General features: G+C 37.0%; 2 protein-coding genes across 2 annotated transcripts; one reads left to right on the forward strand and one right to left on the reverse strand.

The window, feature by feature from the left end:
* Positions 1-1,881: 1,881 nt before the first annotated feature.
* LOC135691385 (snake venom 5'-nucleotidase) lies at positions 1,882-11,696 on the forward strand. Its single transcript, XM_065209236.2, has 8 exons — positions 1,882-2,336; positions 3,701-3,909; positions 7,442-7,644; positions 8,233-8,495; positions 8,831-9,032; positions 9,576-9,731; positions 10,805-10,926; positions 11,402-11,696. Exons 1-8 carry the CDS (start codon positions 2,007-2,009, stop codon positions 11,660-11,662), a joined length of 1,746 nt encoding a protein of 581 aa, XP_065065308.2. The 5' UTR covers positions 1,882-2,006; the 3' UTR covers positions 11,663-11,696.
* A 927-nt stretch (positions 11,697-12,623) lies between these two features.
* On the reverse strand, positions 12,624-16,474 carry LOC148960446 (uncharacterized). Its single transcript, XM_089115936.1, has 3 exons — positions 16,266-16,474; positions 13,269-13,602; positions 12,624-13,177 (listed from the first exon to the last, which is right to left on the reverse strand). Exons 1-3 carry the CDS (start codon positions 16,472-16,474, stop codon positions 12,809-12,811), a joined length of 912 nt encoding a protein of 303 aa, XP_088972062.1. The 3' UTR covers positions 12,624-12,808.
* Between the last annotated feature and the right edge of the window lie 403 nt (positions 16,475-16,877).

Genomic DNA, 16,877 nt, shown 5'->3' on the forward strand with positions numbered 1-16,877 from the left:
AAATTGATGGATCTCATCTTAAAAAAGATTGTATTGTTTTGAGTATCTGCCACACAGGCCCTCTCTATGCAAGGGGCCTTTCATTGATTCTAATAAAAATAGAAAAGCTTTAAGAAGCTCGTGTAATTTAAATTACCTTATTCTAAAATGCAAGTATTAAATGCTGTATTCATGTCAATTTGGCTTTAAAAATACATTAACGAACTATTTTGCTACTCGCGAAAAATATATAATTTGTTCATGTTGTAAATTCTTAAATTTTGCAAAGCCTAGGCATATGACGCCACAAAACACAATATTGTACTAAGGACATTCCATCTGTACAGTGTAAACAGAGCTAGAGCTTAACGGTATCTGAGCCTAGCAGTTGCTCTTACATTGTTTCATTTCATGTCTGTCTCAAAAACAGGCCCAGGAGTGGTGCCATGGAGGTGGCTCAGGGGGCCCCTTGTTAAAATTCAGAGAGATTGCTGGGGGATCTTCCCCCTAAACAAGCAAGTTCCTATTTAGTTGGACTGTGTTGGCAACCCGTCATTATATGTTAGATGCATCATGAACGAGGAATTACTCAAATGTCTTTTTGTTTCATCGAATAGTTTGAATGACTTCTGCAGAAAACAGAGAGTCTTGAACAGAAATGCAAGTATAATGGTAATAGTGGTAATAGATGTGGCCTCCTGAATTTGCCAACAGCACAGCCCCCTTCCTAATTTTTTAGGATGGCACCCCTGGGTCCAGCATGGGTGTACATTTTCGAGGTTTAACCGATAAAACCATCATGAATTGACCAAGGGAAGTCTTTTAGGCCTTTTTCTAGTTTTTCTTTATGTAAACGACACTGTACAGTATCCTTTTTCTCTTCTTTCGTAATTGTTAATATTGACAAATTAAAGAAGCTCGAACTATCTAAAATCTCCAACTTGGATAATTTTATAACTTTTATTTGGATAATTTTATAACTATTATAACTAATTTCATGAATACAGTCAACTCTGTAGCAACTTTTGGTGTGCACCACAGGAAGAACCTAATGAAATGTAGTACTTATCAAATTTTTCCAATATTCACAGAAATTTCGAAAAAGAAAGTTTCATCTCCTCAGAGAAGTAACGAAATTGGTCAAATTGCAAAAAGTTAGAATTTTAGAGGGTTTTTGTAGGGTTTGCTTGGAGATTTTCTGGATACCAGAGAATTTTGCTTGAGGAAGTAAAATTTAGATTAGCAATTTAGATTGAATTAGGCACAATTGACTGTATCGTGGTTTCAGCTACACCATCCCAATTGTTATGAAGCTTAAATTCAACTTTTGCAAAATGTTTAGGCAGTTGTACCACAAAAACCATTTTTCAAAATATTTATGACAGTTAAAAATTAACAGCAAATAGTTTATTGTAAATAAGCAATTTTAAGATATTTTTGTTATTGATCATAAATAGGCTCTTGAAATCAAATTGCATCTATACTTTCAAATCTGTACCTTTTTAAACCTTTTGACCCTAGAAGAAATGACATTTCGCCAGGAAAAAACTAGAGAACTAATACATGTAACAACGTACAAAGTTTTGTATCTATTGTATTAACAGGTCATCATTGTATTAACAGTTACAAAAAGTAAAAATTCAACTTTGGTTTTACCTATTATCATGTAACAAAAGTGAGAACATGAAATAAATATTAGTTGGCTTATTATGTCTTGTTATTGCCAATTCATTTAAATATTACAAAACATTTCAATTCAGAATATTAATATAAGATGAGATCTGAGGATTGACTGCTTCGAAAAGTAACAGCTGTTGACCTTTTTTCATTACCTTTTCACGTTTTCAATCATGCTGACAACTTGATCCGCTAAACTAATTTCCTTCTGTCTACAGTGTAAAAGCTTTCATTTCAAACAGGGTTCAGATATCCTAGCCTCGCTTGTATGAAACCAATAAACTTCGCAAAGAACATGTGGATTGAGTAAATCAGAGCTTCTACGGTGACAGCTTCGAAAGGCTCTGAAAATGCATTTGCTGGCGTTTGCGGCTTTTACCGTTTTGTCAAGCCACGTGCTTGCTGATTTCAACTTGACAATCCTCCACACCAACGATGTTCATGCAAGAATCGAGCAGACCAACAAGTACGGTGGAAAATGCGCCGACCAAGATACAGCTAAAAACAAATGCTTTGGTGGCGTTGCAAGGCGGAAGACAGCGATTGATCAAATCCGAAAAGCGGATGAAAATGTCTTGCTTTTAGATGGTGGAGATCAGTTCCAAGGAACACTCTGGTTCAATGTTTATAAAGGCCTCGAGGCTAGCACTTTCATGAATGATCTTGGATACGATGCAATGGTGAGAAACCTTAAACCTCTGCTTCATTAAAACATTTGTTCGAAATCAATTGAACGTGTTAGTTGCCCGCTAATTATGATTCAAGATAGCTCTCGTGACTGACCAAGGAAATCAGAATTTCTAGGAAAGGGTGAAATTATCTGATGAAGTTTCATTTTCCGGATTCGAGAATTGGTAGCCTGAAAAATGAAATTATTTACAACCAAAACAAACCTTTCACTTACTTGCCTAGTGTTAAGTAAACAAACGAGAAGCAAAACGCCAAGCCACCCTTTATGGAGGTGCGTCGAGACGGGGGGATCCTAACCTTCTGGGAAAAAACTGAAAAAAATCGCTTCACAATATTTTCAGATCTTGAGATCCTGGTAAACCATTGAAAAATCATTGCATTTTTGTGGTTGGTTTTTGTAACGAACAAACAAATTGTGCGTAACACCAAAAGGCAAAGGTGAACTGAGGCTGCGTTTACACGGGGCCCGCCGAATATTTGGTCGGCAAAAAATTTGGCCTGCTTTTGAAGCCGGCCACAAATGAAGTCACTTAGGCGTTGCGTTTACACGGGGCCGCTCAAGCGACCTAATTCTTATGACTTGCGCAATGTGTCAAAAACTTGAAGCCAAAAGTCATTGTGAACAAAGAGCTAACAAAACAACTTCTCTTATTCTCTGTTCTCGTGTGCTCTCTTCACAAAATTCTGTTTAAAGAGGATGGCTGACATAACTGCTATCAATGATTGGAAATTTGCGATGTTTGCTATGCCTTTCAGTTTTAAATTTCAAAATGAGTTATTCGACGAAAGTCGTTCATATTTTCAACAAAGCACAAGCTACAAACGCAAAATCTAACCAGTGACTCTAACCAACAACAATACATTAATTTCGGTCCAAAAATTTCAATTTCTCATTTTGTATTTGCCCCCGTAGCACGCATCGACACCATCTTTTTGGACCGTGCAAATATTTGGCCGGCCATAACCGTTTACACGAGGCCGCTTGCGAATTCGGCCGGCCAAGTTTCAAGAAGGACGCTTTCCTAGATTTGCACGCTTAAGTGACCTAATTTGAGGTCGTATAGCCGGCCCTATGTAAACGCAAGGCCTAAGTGACCAGATATTTGGCCGGCCCCGTGTAAACGCAGACTCTGAGAGCCGTGCGGTATCAATTCTAATTTGTAGCATTGGTTTCAGGGTTAAGCACCACGAACGAGAGGGTCTTTTGCCCATTGTTATTTCTAATCAGTGAGACACCAAGATCAGACTCAAAACTTTTCCATCCCTTATCCCTCCCTCTTTCTTCCAACAAGCTTAAATATTTTACATTTTTACTGAATCCTTAAGTTTAATTGCCATTTTTTCTCCGATTTAGGCGTTTGGCAATCACGAGTTCGACAATCGCATTTCTGGCCTACTTCCATTTGTCAAAGCTGCGAATTTCTCGCTTGTTTGTGCCAATATGGATGTATCCCAAGAGCCTCTTTGGCCACAGAGAGACACAATCTATAAAAAGAGTAACGTTTTTACCCTGAGTGGCATCAAGGTGGGTGTCATTGGATACATAATCAAGGAAACAACATGGTAAGACAACATGCTTAACTTCTTACTGTATTGTTCGGTATATATCAAATATCCTGTGGGCTTCAATAAAAGACTTGCTAAACGTAATGTTTTTCCTACATTTTTTTCCACGGGGAAACACTTTGTTTTAACGTACAGAGGGGTCAGTAAGATATCTTCTGTTTGTGTGTTGATTCCATAGTATTTGATTCCATAGATTCCATAGTATTTATTCCACTGTTTATAAAAGAAATAATGAGGTGACATTTTTATGTAACTGGATTTAGATGGTATGTGCCTAGTTAGTTATAACGAAATTGAACCCTAAAGTAACGTTGGTAAAAGAATTAGAGAGAAGGATTGAGTCAAACACAAGATATTCTTGGTAATCTGATATTCTTGGATTTCCCATACATTGATTAAATATATGCACCGAGAACGTGGTGAACGTCATACATTGTCAAACATTCAACGTCAAACATTGAATGTATGCACCAAAAACGTGTGCTCAAGAGAGGTGTTCAAGTCCACATTTAACTGGGATGTGAATCGTTTAACTTAAGTCAGCGTAGGCGTTTTGTTCTTTTTTATAAATTCAATAATAACCTAACACCAAATTATACAAGAGAACCAATTCCACAAATCCCAGAACCACCTTACTCGCTTCGCAAACGAAACGTAGTTGGGCAAATCTGCGGAAGAACCGCAAGTTACAAGGCAAGCTTTTCCCCCCAATATCCACTAAGCAACGATTCCGGTAAATCGCCGCTACTCTCCTTGCTCACAGACAGTTTCGTTTTTGTTTGTTTTTGTTTTTTGTAGTTTCCGTGATCAAAGCCTGTTCTATCGTTGTTCTATCAATTTTACTCTATAAATCGCTTTTACAATCCTCAAATACTGTTTTTCATGACAACGTCTGATCAGCTGATGAAATCGATAATTTTATTAAGATAATTTTTGCCAGTGGAACCTCAATTTTCTTATCGAACAGTTTGGGTGTGCTCAAAATTTGAATTGGTAGTAGTATTTATCCTTCCTAATGGGCATTAAGTTAGAAAAAACGCTGAACTAAATCTTTGGAAAAATTTCTTTTGTCTTACAGGGGTTATTCTTGGAGAGGGGCAAGGCTTGCATGGAGGGAAAGGAGCCGCGTACCCCTGTGACTTATTTTAATGTCCATCTGCATGTATCATGAAAGATGATTCCGTCATTAGTGACACCAAATTTAAATCTTAAAATTTTAGAGATGTTTTTTGTCCGAATAGCTTTTCGAGTAGAAGCATATTCGCTTCGGTTGTAAATATGTGGCGTGATCTCGCTCCGTTTCTTATTTGTTCTGTATTCAATTTAAAACGAGTGAAATCTCTAACGTGTTTGTTTGAAAGCTGGGTGATTAAACATCATTGATCGAGATTGAAAGGAAAATTAAAGTCGCATTGTTAGCTTTAGCACAGAATAGAGAGCTAACTGACGGGGTGTCCCAACGCAAACCCTCTCTATGAATTTCTATATCGTTTTGGAAAAAACTGGGCTAAAGCCGTGCGATGAATTATCTAGGTTTAAGAAAAGTTGATAAAGATAATGATTAAAGGAATCAACGGAAATTCAAAGAAACTATGAAGGACGTATTTATATCACAAAAGAAAGCTAATATTTCTCCCGAACAAGCAGGGCATCATATGCCACAAATCACTATCTTCTATATCATAGAAAATGAAAAAAACGTGGTCAGCAGGGCTGAAAATACCGTGGGGGTGTAGAGGGTGTGACACCCCCCCCCCCCCCATCTTAAAAATAGCCGATTTCGCAGGGTGCCAAGAAGAGCTTTATTGCCACGCAAAAACGCCACCTCTGAAGTTCGTAAAGGGCCGTTTACTAATTTTGAAATGGAAATATTATATTTGTTATGAACAGGTATGTTAGGAAGAGCTCCGTTATTAGCAGAGCGAAAGCATTCCTTACCGAAAGTCATAGCCAATGGATGCAATGATTGATGCATAATTTTATGAGGGCAAGGTTGAGTCCACACAAATTAATTTAAGTTGTAAATTATTTTCATGACAGGTACGGCGCCACTGGGGGGAGTAGAGGGCTGAAGGTCAAGATAAGAACTTTTTTATCATTTTTTCTATAATTTTTTTACAGTGTATGAAATAAAAAGAGAATAAACGTTTAAGATGCCGATTTTGTTTGATCTAATTGCTAACTTATTCACGTATATTTTTTATTATTTTTCTTTTATTTGCATTAATTCAGTAAATCACTTTCTGTATCATTGCAATGTTTTCATTTTGGAAGTGTAAACATGGCCTTCTCGAGATAAGAAAATGCACATTTCTGTTCAGAAAATAAAATTCTCCCAATCAAAACAACATCTTCCTCTGTCATTCACAACTATGTGCAATCTGAAACGAAAGGATGCTCTTTCTTTCCTTTCACAACGTCCATCACTAGAGTTTTAGCATACCATCCCCCCTCCCTATTTTTCCAATAAACAATAATCAGTTTTTTAGCAGTATAGTATTTTGCTAAATTTTAGTCTGGGAGATGCTTTTTAGCCCTTTTACAAGGTATAATTTCAAAAATTTTCTTCACGTCGACCCAACCATGGTGGGTCCTCCTACCTCACTGAACTTGATATGCCACGAAATACAAGCTTTATTACAAAGGAAAATCAAATTTGACATTTAATTTACGCTCACGTAAAAAAAATAGATATTTGCTGGACAATTTCAAAAAGATGAAGGCATCTATTAAATAGATGGTCGCCTTTCCTTTTGGACCATTTCCTCAATTTTTGAAAACTTTCTTCAAACAAAACAGGGCTTCAACGGCAAGGCTGCCGTGGAATTTAAGCTGTGAATGGGAGGTGCCCTTGGCCTTTCATACTTGAGAGATCTTAACATACAAAATAATGGGTCTTATGAGTTAGGATTTCCCCAAAATTTTGCTTCTGAATTCAAACTAGCAAGTACCTTTTGAAAATTACTTCCAATTTTCTCCTAATTTTCCAGTTGGTAAATTCCAATACTCGCTCCCTCATTTTTTTTCTCTCACGGGGAAGCTTCAAATAACGAAAGCTGCCTTTTTAGATTAGTAGTCCTGATAAGATTCCCTAGCATGGCCTGCAATTACAGTACGTGTTTGCAAAATATTAGAAGATAATATGAAAGCAGACGGGTGCTGTTAGCTGTTTATTTGGTAGTGTCAAATTCCAACAGGCACATTTGTACTTGGAGGCACAGGTGTTCGAATTCTCCAGAACCATACGGTTTCCAAATTTAGATGTCTCGCCTTTTAGAAACCATTCTTCCCAGGAATTTTTTTCTAGAAGAAGGTCTAAGCATGTGGTTTTGATATAATAGCATCGCTGAAGCCATTTGATAAAGTATTGAATATAAATTTATCAAAAAAATTTATCCCTTTTCATTTTCCTCTTTGCTTTACTGCGTTCAATGCGCTTCGGCAATTCTTTCAACTGAAAAAGCTTTTAAAATAAACAAGAATGTAGAGTAATGTTCATCATCAAATGCTTCTATTGTTTGCTCTTTAGGCTTTCGTCACCAGGAAAGAAGATTAAATTTCTTGATGAAGTCGAGGCAGTGAAGGCGGAAGCAGCGAGGCTGAAAAATCAAGGCGTGAATATTATAATTGCAGTGGGGCATGCTGGGATAGATGTTGATATAAACATCGCAAAAAATGTCGAGGACGTGGATGTTGTGGTTGGCGGACACACGAACACATTTATGTACACTGGTGAGAATATATTTGAGGAAAATCAAAATATCATAAAGTCATAAAACCAAAAGTAAAACCTATTCAATTTATAAATCTTAAAACGAATACCCAAGGACAAAATTTTTAAAGAATTTTCAATCGCACCAGTTCAATGAGGTAAAATTTAACAAGGCGACCCTGAAATATCCCAAAAGCTACAAATATCTTAAAAATACATAAACAGTAAAATAAACTTAAAAAAAATACTGAACAGATAGACAGTTGTGCCGAACTACCAAATTGAAATTGTGATAATAGGGACAAATGTAGAATTGATTGACTGTATGTTTAAACATAAATCATGGTGTGGAAATGAAGCACGTGGCACGTGGAAATGAAATCAAGGTTTAATTTAAAAAACCATTGTTTAAAGCTAAGAAGGCCAGTATACCCTTTTATGAGAGAAGTTCATGAAGGCAGCTATCTTTACTCTATCGTTTATTTGTTCGCATAAATTTATTGATTCTTACAACTAGCACAAGACTATAGATAACTAGTTTGAGACTAGACTGATAATGGATTGCCGCTACCCAGGAGCCCTTGCATCAATTTTGATATCCATTGTAGGAACTCCTCCTTCGAACGAGAAACCTTACGGAAAGTACCCACAAATTGTAAATCCAACTTCTAAACCAGCGAAGAAAATCCCAGTCGTGCAGGATTTCACATTTGGAAAATATCTTGGAAACCTAAAGCTACGATTTGATGATAACGGAGAGTTGATCTCGTACAACGGTAACCCAATCCTTCTAGATGGGTCATATGCACAGAACCCAGCGTTGCTTAAGAAAGTTGAGGGCATGTCAGGTGCTGTAAGGAATTTTTCCGAGGTAGGGTATTGAAATAGAAATGTGTTTTTTTAAAGTTAATGACTTTTTTCATGAGGAACTCACTAGCACAAGAAGATTTCTAAAAGGCAGTTGAGTCGAAAATGTTTTCTTCTTTGATGGCCGTTCCTTTTTTCGATACAGCCATTTTTTGCACAATTTGTCGTTAAGTTACCATCGGCAATCTATCTCACTATTCAATAGTGGTACTGCTAGGCTCATGCGTACGCTTAAATTCTTTTAGTAAAACATATCCAACCTATAAAACATAAGCCCATTTTGAGATTGCCTCTTCGCTGCAAGGACAAACTGATAAATTCTTGGATATCTTATCGCAGGTTTCCTTGGGAAAAACACACGTCTTTCTAGATGGGGAAACAGCTTCCTGTCGTGTGAAAGAATGCAATCTTGCAAATTTCGTATTGGATGCTCTTGTCCACACAAACGCGAAGCAACCAGATGAATCAAAATGGGCAGATGTAGGCATTGCTCTGTGGAATGGCGGCGGAATACGAACCTCGATCGATAAGAAACCGAACGGTAATTATTCCAAATAGTTATGAAAATACATCCAATTCATAAAAGTTTAAGGGTTTTTACTATTCTCATAAACATTACACTATAAAATCGTGTCTTGTGATAATTTGATTAAAATCTTTCTAGATTTAGAGTCACTAGTTTACGTTTCCAAGAAGTTATCTTTTGTTAGAAAATTCTTTCTACTTTTGAAATACTCAAAATTGGCTTTTAGTTGTAATAACGTCATTGTTGCAACCAAAGTATTAGTTACATTGCTTTATTACATGGCAAGAGAACTGTAACATGGCTCTTCACTTTTTCAGTGCAGAAATATATTGCAGAAAGAGGACTCGAATAAGAACAAGCTACTATAAAGAAATAATAATAATAATAATAAAAATAATGATAAAGGATGTTAACAGATCCACATAACATGGCTATTCTCTGTTAAATAATAAGTAAAATATTGTCCTTAGTTTGAGAAATATTGTCCTGAAAAGATATTAAAAAAGTGTCTATTAAATACGTTAAAATAATATATCTATATCTATCCTCCTGTTTCAGAAACTATAACATATGGGGATCTTCTGACCGTTTTGCCATTTGGAAACACAGCCGATATTATTGAAATTAAAGGCGAGCACATTCTACAAGCTCTTGAATTTGGAGTGACCAAATGGAATCCTACTTCTCCCAGTGGCAAATTTTTACAAGTTTCAGGTAATATGAATTCGATGCAGAAGGTTGTGGCTCCTACGTGATCACGCTAGTTATTTTTTCAAGTTCTGTCCTCTCTACTGTGTAGGTAATAGGCATTGCCGTAAATCCCCGAATTGCACCACCCCTCAAATAAACCCCCACCCTAGAACTATAAATTTTCAATAAGCCCCCTTCCCTCGAATAAGCCCCCCTCAAATAAGCCCCCACTGCTAACGTAAATTCTCGAATTGGACCCCTCATACCTTAAAAAAATGCTCAGAAAAAGAATAGGTAATAAGAATAGGTAATAATTAACAATTAGGTTAATGCTCATGAAGAAATTTCTACTAAAATAAGCGAGGTCTTTGAATAATTTCATTTTATTGTCTACAATGATTAAGTTCCCCTCGTATACCCTTCCCCCTCGAATAAGCCCCCATCCAAAGATATCAAAAATCAGTAAGCCCCCATCGAAGATTTACGGTTTGAATATAAGCCGAGTCTTGGTGACTTGATGGATCACTTGTCTCAAATAATGTATCAAACAATGCCGATCTTGTACAGCTTCTATCTGCTCCCACAATATCATCCGGGTCCTTTCTATAATGCCTTCAAACGATCTACTTCCTCCCGCTCTACCTAGCATGAATGTTTTTCTAGTCTTCTGCCCTCACTACAACGCCAAAGTATGATAAACGTTGCTTGACAATCATTGCTTCGAAGTTGCTTCTGGCCAGATGTGTTCGGTTTTAGACTTTTTTATTTTTTTCTGTGTCCACAACACACTCAGAACTCGATGCCAAAAACATATCTCAAAGCCTTTTTTTATCTTTCGTTCTGTTCTTTGGGTATTCCTACTTTCACGGGTGTACGATCGCCTTCACTATTCTGATTTTTGTTGTTGTTGCTGTGTTCCTATCCTTTATGACCTTACTCAGTTTGCTTATTGCTAGACTTCCCATTACAATTTGACAATGATGAGGATCCCCCTCTTAGGGCTGGTGAGAGGGGTAACACCCCTGATACCCCCGTAGCGACGGCCCTGCAAAAGCCTTAAATAACAAATAAATTAATATGAGCGTTTATTCATCCAGGTATTCGTGTTACGTATGACACGAGTAAGCCAGAGGGAAGCAGAGTTGCTGAGTGCCGTGTGAGATGCGCCCAATGCAGGGTGCCAAAATATGAGCCAATCAATAAGTCAACAGTTTACAAGGTACTTTTGCAATTGTCTTTTAATTTCTGCACATTCGTTACGGTCTATGATCAAAGAAATTCACAAGTGAATCATTTGATGTGCTTTATTAAGCATCTCATGTATACCTTGTTGGGGACTTCCTACTTGGACTGAGGCTGATTGCTTTTGATTCAAAGGTTTTAATTATTTGAGGATAGAGAAATCTTTCGTCTCCAACCCATGTGCTCTAAAGTCTTTTAACACCCAAATTCATTGCCTTTCCTTTTTGAAAATACGTTAGCTACGAAATAAGAGTACTAAAATAGGTTAAATGTTTAATCTCCGCTTTTGCTTAAAAGAATGAAGAAACTTGAATTGTTTGAACTACTAGTGTAGAACTGCCTTCATAATAATTACTTTTAACAACCGTCTCCCTACAATACCTTCTCAAAACACCTCTACTCTCCAGCAAAACCCTTCGTTGCCTTCTTTCTAAAACTTCATATTTTTCTAGGTGTTAATATCTTCATTTATTGCCGATGGTGGAGACAACTTTCAGGTATTCGTGAATCATACCATAAAACGTCATCCTGGAAACGTAGCATCTACAATGGTCGCCGATTACATCAGAACTGAGTCACCTGTAATCATTGGCGAAGAGGACCGCATCATGTTTACAAAAGCAAGTCCACATCCGTCATCGGCATCTACCAATACTGCAGCAACGATGACAGCTTTTGCGGTTGTAGTTTTTTATATATCTATGTTACTATGAAGTAACTTAGGCCTAGATTTCTGCCAGAGCCACACATTTAGATATCGTTTTTTGTCTCGAAATCTTTTACAGAAATTTAAAGATTTTTCCAAACTTAATTTTCTGCAGTTTTAATTACTTCTGAGTGTAACTGTACTTTGCAAAATCTATTTTAATGTTATCAAACCTTTAATATTTCCTTAACACATGCACAACATATACAGACCTCTTTGATATTAATTATCGATATTAAGTATTGTATTTGTAATACCTGCTCGATATATTCAGTGTCAATATTAAACGCCACGCAATTAAAAAATGATTTAATTTTGAAATTGGGGAATCACACACTTCTTGATATGAAAGTTCAATTTGTTTACAGGATCCTTCGTTTTAAGCATTATGCTTTCATTTCTGCCCTGACAATTGAGTGTAACCATAGTCATTTTTAACGAAATTAGAGTATTTTACTCATCTTACTAATTTTTTTGGGAGGGGGGGGGGTTGGGGGTGATTACAATGGACCCTCGACCTTTACTGACTTTTGGTTTTTGATTCCACAATACCTACGAAAAATCAGGTTTATGGGCATTTTGGGTTAGAACCTAGTTTAGGGACGTGCTCTTGAACATTGAAGAATAATTTTTATTTCAAATTGAAATTTTCCCAAATTTTTGTTGCTAGAATTTCTTTGTTTTCAGGCTCTTTCAGTTGTTTCAAAAGGAATAATTTCAACAAAAGCTGAAGTCTCTAGGTCGTAGCATACAAGCCGCAAAATTAAAAAATCGTTTATTGCCTTGCATGGAAAAGCAAATTAAAATTAGTTTCGAATCAGTTTTAATCTTGTCCAACCAGAAACAAATTTCACACGCTGTCACTGAACTTAAGAATGCTTTGTTTGGTTTTGAGAACAATTTTTTATTAAAAATAAAAGAATCTTCATATCTATAAGCTACAGATTTTCCACAAGACTGGATGATTTCTTTGACAATTAAACATTTGTTTAAATTTCTGCTTAAGGAGGGAATTTTTCATTTAAACAATCTCGCAATTAAAGCTATAAAGATAAAAGGCATTTCGTAACCAAAATGTCTATGGCTACTAAAGAACAGTCGCTTCTCTTGAAAAGGGATTTTATTCTGAAATGTATTCTGAAAACATTAAGAGTTACAAAGGCTCTGTATTGAGAATATCTAGCAACTTCATTCGCCCAGGATGCATTCGTGCAAATATATCCATCACTTTGTCTTGATCAATGTAAACAGCTCTATGGACATAAAGAAGAGCAAGTAAATTAAGCCTGTCCTCAGCCATAGTGCTACGCAAATATGTCTTGAGACGTCGAAGAACGGAAAAAGACCTTTCACAGGAACAAGAAGTCACAGGTAGAGTAGCCAAGATTTGCACTGCAACGTAGGCTTTTGGGAAGGTCAGCTGATCGATCATGGGTAGAAGAGATTCTAATGCTGAAGGTGGCGTTTGATTGGGACCTTTCCAAGTTTCTTCCCATCTATGGTCCTGTGAACCACTGTTCCCCTATCGGTATACAAGGAAAGGTAGGCTTCAAATTTGTAATGTTAATGGCTGTTTTGTTAATGGTCTCGGTCCACTAAGCATCTCACTAGACAGCAAATAGAGATAAGATGAACCCACAAGAAGTGATAGAGACAACTAAGGAAGAAGCACCTAGCATGGATTTCGGGTTCCAAGACTTGTCAGCATTATCCTGGATTGTGTCAACAGCAGCAATAGCTTCTGCAATAGCTCCGTCAATTCTAGCAACCCAGCAAGTACGACAAACATCAATGAGCCTGCAATGTGATGCATGCGGCAACAATGCGCTCACCTCATCCTTCAAAATGCCGAATCGTTTCGGGTGAACGTTAAAAAAATCAGATACAACACTCACTTTTCCATCATTTTTTACTTCTGGAAGGTCACAAGTCAATATGAAAATGTACCTGATACAAAACTTTTAACAGGGAAAACCTTAGAGACACTTCAAACCCTCCCTACCCCCTTTCATCAATTATCTTCACTGTTCTGTTATGTTCGATTCAAACTAAAATCTATTTATATTGTTTATAAAGGCTCTTGTGCAACCGGCCCAATGTGCTTTGCGACCATAATTCAAAAGACCAGCCTAATATCTTACGGCATGAAAATGCAAAACACAGTCAATTTATCAAGGAAACTGCCGCTAAAGCCCAGCGCACACGGCAGACTTTTGTCTTTGAAAGACGAAGATTTTTGTCATTCGCATTCCAAAAACAGAAATCTGCCGTATGCGCTTGTCAAAGACAAAAAATCGTGTCGTGTGAGGATTACTCGAAGACAAAAATCTTCGTCTTTCAAAGACAAAAGTCTGCCGTGTGCGGTGAGCTTAAACATGACGGTTACGCAAGTACGTCATACAGGGCACATGACTCGGTAGCTCATCGTGAGTTTTTTCAAGTGTCCTTCAGCATAATAAATGCCAATCGATTTTCTGATCTCACTTATTGAGATTTTAACAGAACCAGTTTGTAGTGACCATCTGATATTTTTCAGAAAAACTAGAAGTCTACTTATTCTTCCTTCACAGAGATTGTAAGCAATGGAATGTTTTAGGCTATTATAGTTTCCAACACGTATAGCCTTGCCATTCTAAAATCAACAAATTTGATCTAACCTCCCACTATTCTAGTCTCTCCTTCTTTTAATAAATCAGACTATATTTATATAGAGAATGTGGAAAATTTGTTGAATCTGTTTCCGTTTGCATAAGGCCCCTCTGGGTTTCTCTTTACCAAACATCTATTTGACAAAGAAATGCACAGCCATAATATGGATCATTACCTATTGCTTCAGTTTCTAAGTCAATTGATGAGTTTCTCTGCAACTGTTCATGGTCAGCCTTTGCACCTACTCTTGTTTCTTTCCTACAATTATTTTCAAAAGCAAGTTGAACATGTCGCCTTTTATCATGCTGATGTTTCGTTTTTTTAGCTTTAGCAATTTTGTTGGTCGATGTGATGTTGCCGATCGCTTGCCAAGAAATTGTTGTTCATTTTCAGTCATAAAGTTATCTTGTTTTTCCATAATTGTCCTTGTTTCATTGAGTATAGTTGATAGTTTCATTTCCAGATCAGTAAGTGCTTTTTGATCGGCGATGTTGAATGTGAGACCCTTCAGTTTGTTAAAGTTGTCTCTGCAGGTGGCACCTAGTAATCTTGTGGCAAAAGTGGATGGTAATGGCAAAGCTTTCATTTCACAGATGGGCATTAGTGTGCTTGTATCATTTCTTCTTCCTTTATCTCATCTATTGTGGCAATATCCAAATTTGCATTGTCTGTTGGTGTTTCATCACTGTAGATGGCACACTGAGGATCCAAGGTAAAGTTGGGGGGAAGACGATATGCTGCTGGTAAGTCCTCCCACGAATACTTTTGCATATATTATATGGTTGCAAAGATATGTTTACAAGAAATATAATTTTGCTACCAGTCATGACATTGACAACTTGGCATGCCTTCTGACGTTGAGTTTGTTTTTCTCTTTCTCAGCTTTACAGCCATCTACCCCAACTCTCACTCGGATTGAAAAGATTGAGCTCGTTCATGTGTAAGATTTGGTACTCATTTCAGATGGGGTTTTAATAAACTACAATGTCAGAAATCTCCCATCATTTGATTAACAATTATAACTTTTTATACTTTGCTTGAATCGTTGCTAACTATATACCCTGGCAACCAGAAACAGGGCCTCGCTAGCAATTGTGCCTAACTCGGGTATATAATGTTTAAGCATAATTAACATAATTAGCATAATTGACATACTGCATGCCGTCAATGTATTTTGAAGAACTGGATTGAAGAGAGGATTAGAACTCGTAGAACATATTTTCTATGACATATATCTATGGCGATATACAGAACACGATAGGGTATCCAGGTTCAATATGCCGACAAAGTAGACTAGCATTCTTTGAGAGGGCTAGGGGCTTAGGAACCCAAATAATGACTGCCAGCAGGGCTGAGACAAAAATTCCGATATAAACGATGCTAAGAATACTCAGAATTAGGATACAAATCAAATTAGGCTGTGCAAGGGGCCTAAGAAATGTTTCCAAAATATTTTAAGTGAAAAGACAGGCGCTAAATCAGCACATAGGATAGCCGGCAAGACTAGGGGTGGGACATTTCTGCAGAATGAACTATGATTTTTAGGCAAAAGTATAGAATAATGTAGTTCAATATAATGTGCGAGTTATAATGCTAAATTTGTTTTGAAGCACCACTTCATTGCAAAAAAGCTAAAAACGCACCCACAGTAAGGTGTAACGCTCCTTTAGCGAAACTTCGGAATAAATAAGAGCTCACCTGAATCTGTATGCCCAAAAGCGTTCTTGGATATTTTCCAAATGCTATATTGTGACTTGGGCGGGACATAGGCGTTTACTACAGAGTGCAACATGTCTTCGAATAAGAATATATATATATATGTATGACTATATGTAATTACATATACTCAAGAGAGAGAACCTCTCCCCATGCCTCGTGCACAACTCTAAATCAATACTAACGATAAGAGGGCGTAATGCAAAGAGATGCTGAAAATGCCAAATATGGTGAGACCTTCTCACCATATTTGGCCATATGCTGTTCCGGAGCCATGGATCCAAATGGAGGTTTTCTGTCTCCTTCGCAATATGCTGAATTTACTGAGGGTAGAGATTTCGTATGTGGACATCAGTTCATTCACTGCCTGGATGGTATTTACTATGCCGGATAGCTCGTTGGATGACCTGATGAAATACTTCTCCCACGAGTGTTTAGATGGGGTATCATCCATGTCGGTAAACTAAATTGCAACTTTCATGTTTAGTCCAACACAGCAAACAAGTTTTTCCCGATAAAATAATTTGTGAAAATGCGAAATATTTTAATTGCGATATTTCCACTGATTTCAAAATGGGGATATAATTTCAAAATGGGAATTTCTATTTTAGCATAGGAACCCGAAAGGTGCGAAATTACGTGCAAGTGCTAAAATTATCTCTAAAGTATTGTTTCTCTATTCCAAAAAAGTTTTGCGGCCAAAAAATGGAAAAGTAGCCTCCATATACCATAAATTTGCCCCACTTGGGTGATTTGAACTACAGCTAAAGAACAATAGGATTCAAATATAAAAATAAAAAATGGATGGTAAATTTGTCTTTGTCATCATACGATGCCCCAGCCGCAAACATCTAGCT

The sequence above is a fragment of the Rhopilema esculentum genome, chromosome 4 (genome assembly GCF_057945365.1).
Source record: "Rhopilema esculentum isolate cy_ngs chromosome 4, ASM5794536v1, whole genome shotgun sequence".
Lineage (NCBI taxonomy): Eukaryota > Metazoa > Cnidaria > Scyphozoa > Rhizostomeae > Rhizostomatidae > Rhopilema > Rhopilema esculentum.

What these genes read in the sequence shown, in the direction of transcription:
- LOC135691385 (XM_065209236.2), top strand. Translation starts at nt 2,007, where the DNA reads ATGCATTTGCTGGCGTTTGCGGCTTTTACCGTTTTGTCAAGCCACGTG. An exon ending in ATCTTGGATACGATGCAATG is followed by an intron (nt 2,337 to 3,700) that starts GTGAGAAACCTT and finishes TCTCCGATTTAG; the next exon opens with GCGTTTGGCAATCACGAGTT. An exon ending in ATAATCAAGGAAACAACATG is followed by an intron (nt 3,910 to 7,441) that starts GTAAGACAACAT and finishes TTTGCTCTTTAG; the next exon opens with GCTTTCGTCACCAGGAAAGA.
- LOC148960446 (XM_089115936.1), bottom strand. Translation starts at nt 16,474, where the DNA reads ATGGATGATACCCCATCTAAACACTCGTGGGAGAAGTATTTCATCAGG. An exon ending in ACAGCATATGGCCAAATATG is followed by an intron (nt 13,603 to 16,265) that starts GTGAGAAGGTCT and finishes GTTTTGTATCAG; the next exon opens with GTACATTTTCATATTGACTT. An exon ending in TCATCTTATCTCTATTTGCT is followed by an intron (nt 13,178 to 13,268) that starts GTCTAGTGAGAT and finishes GTATACCGATAG; the next exon opens with GGGAACAGTGGTTCACAGGA.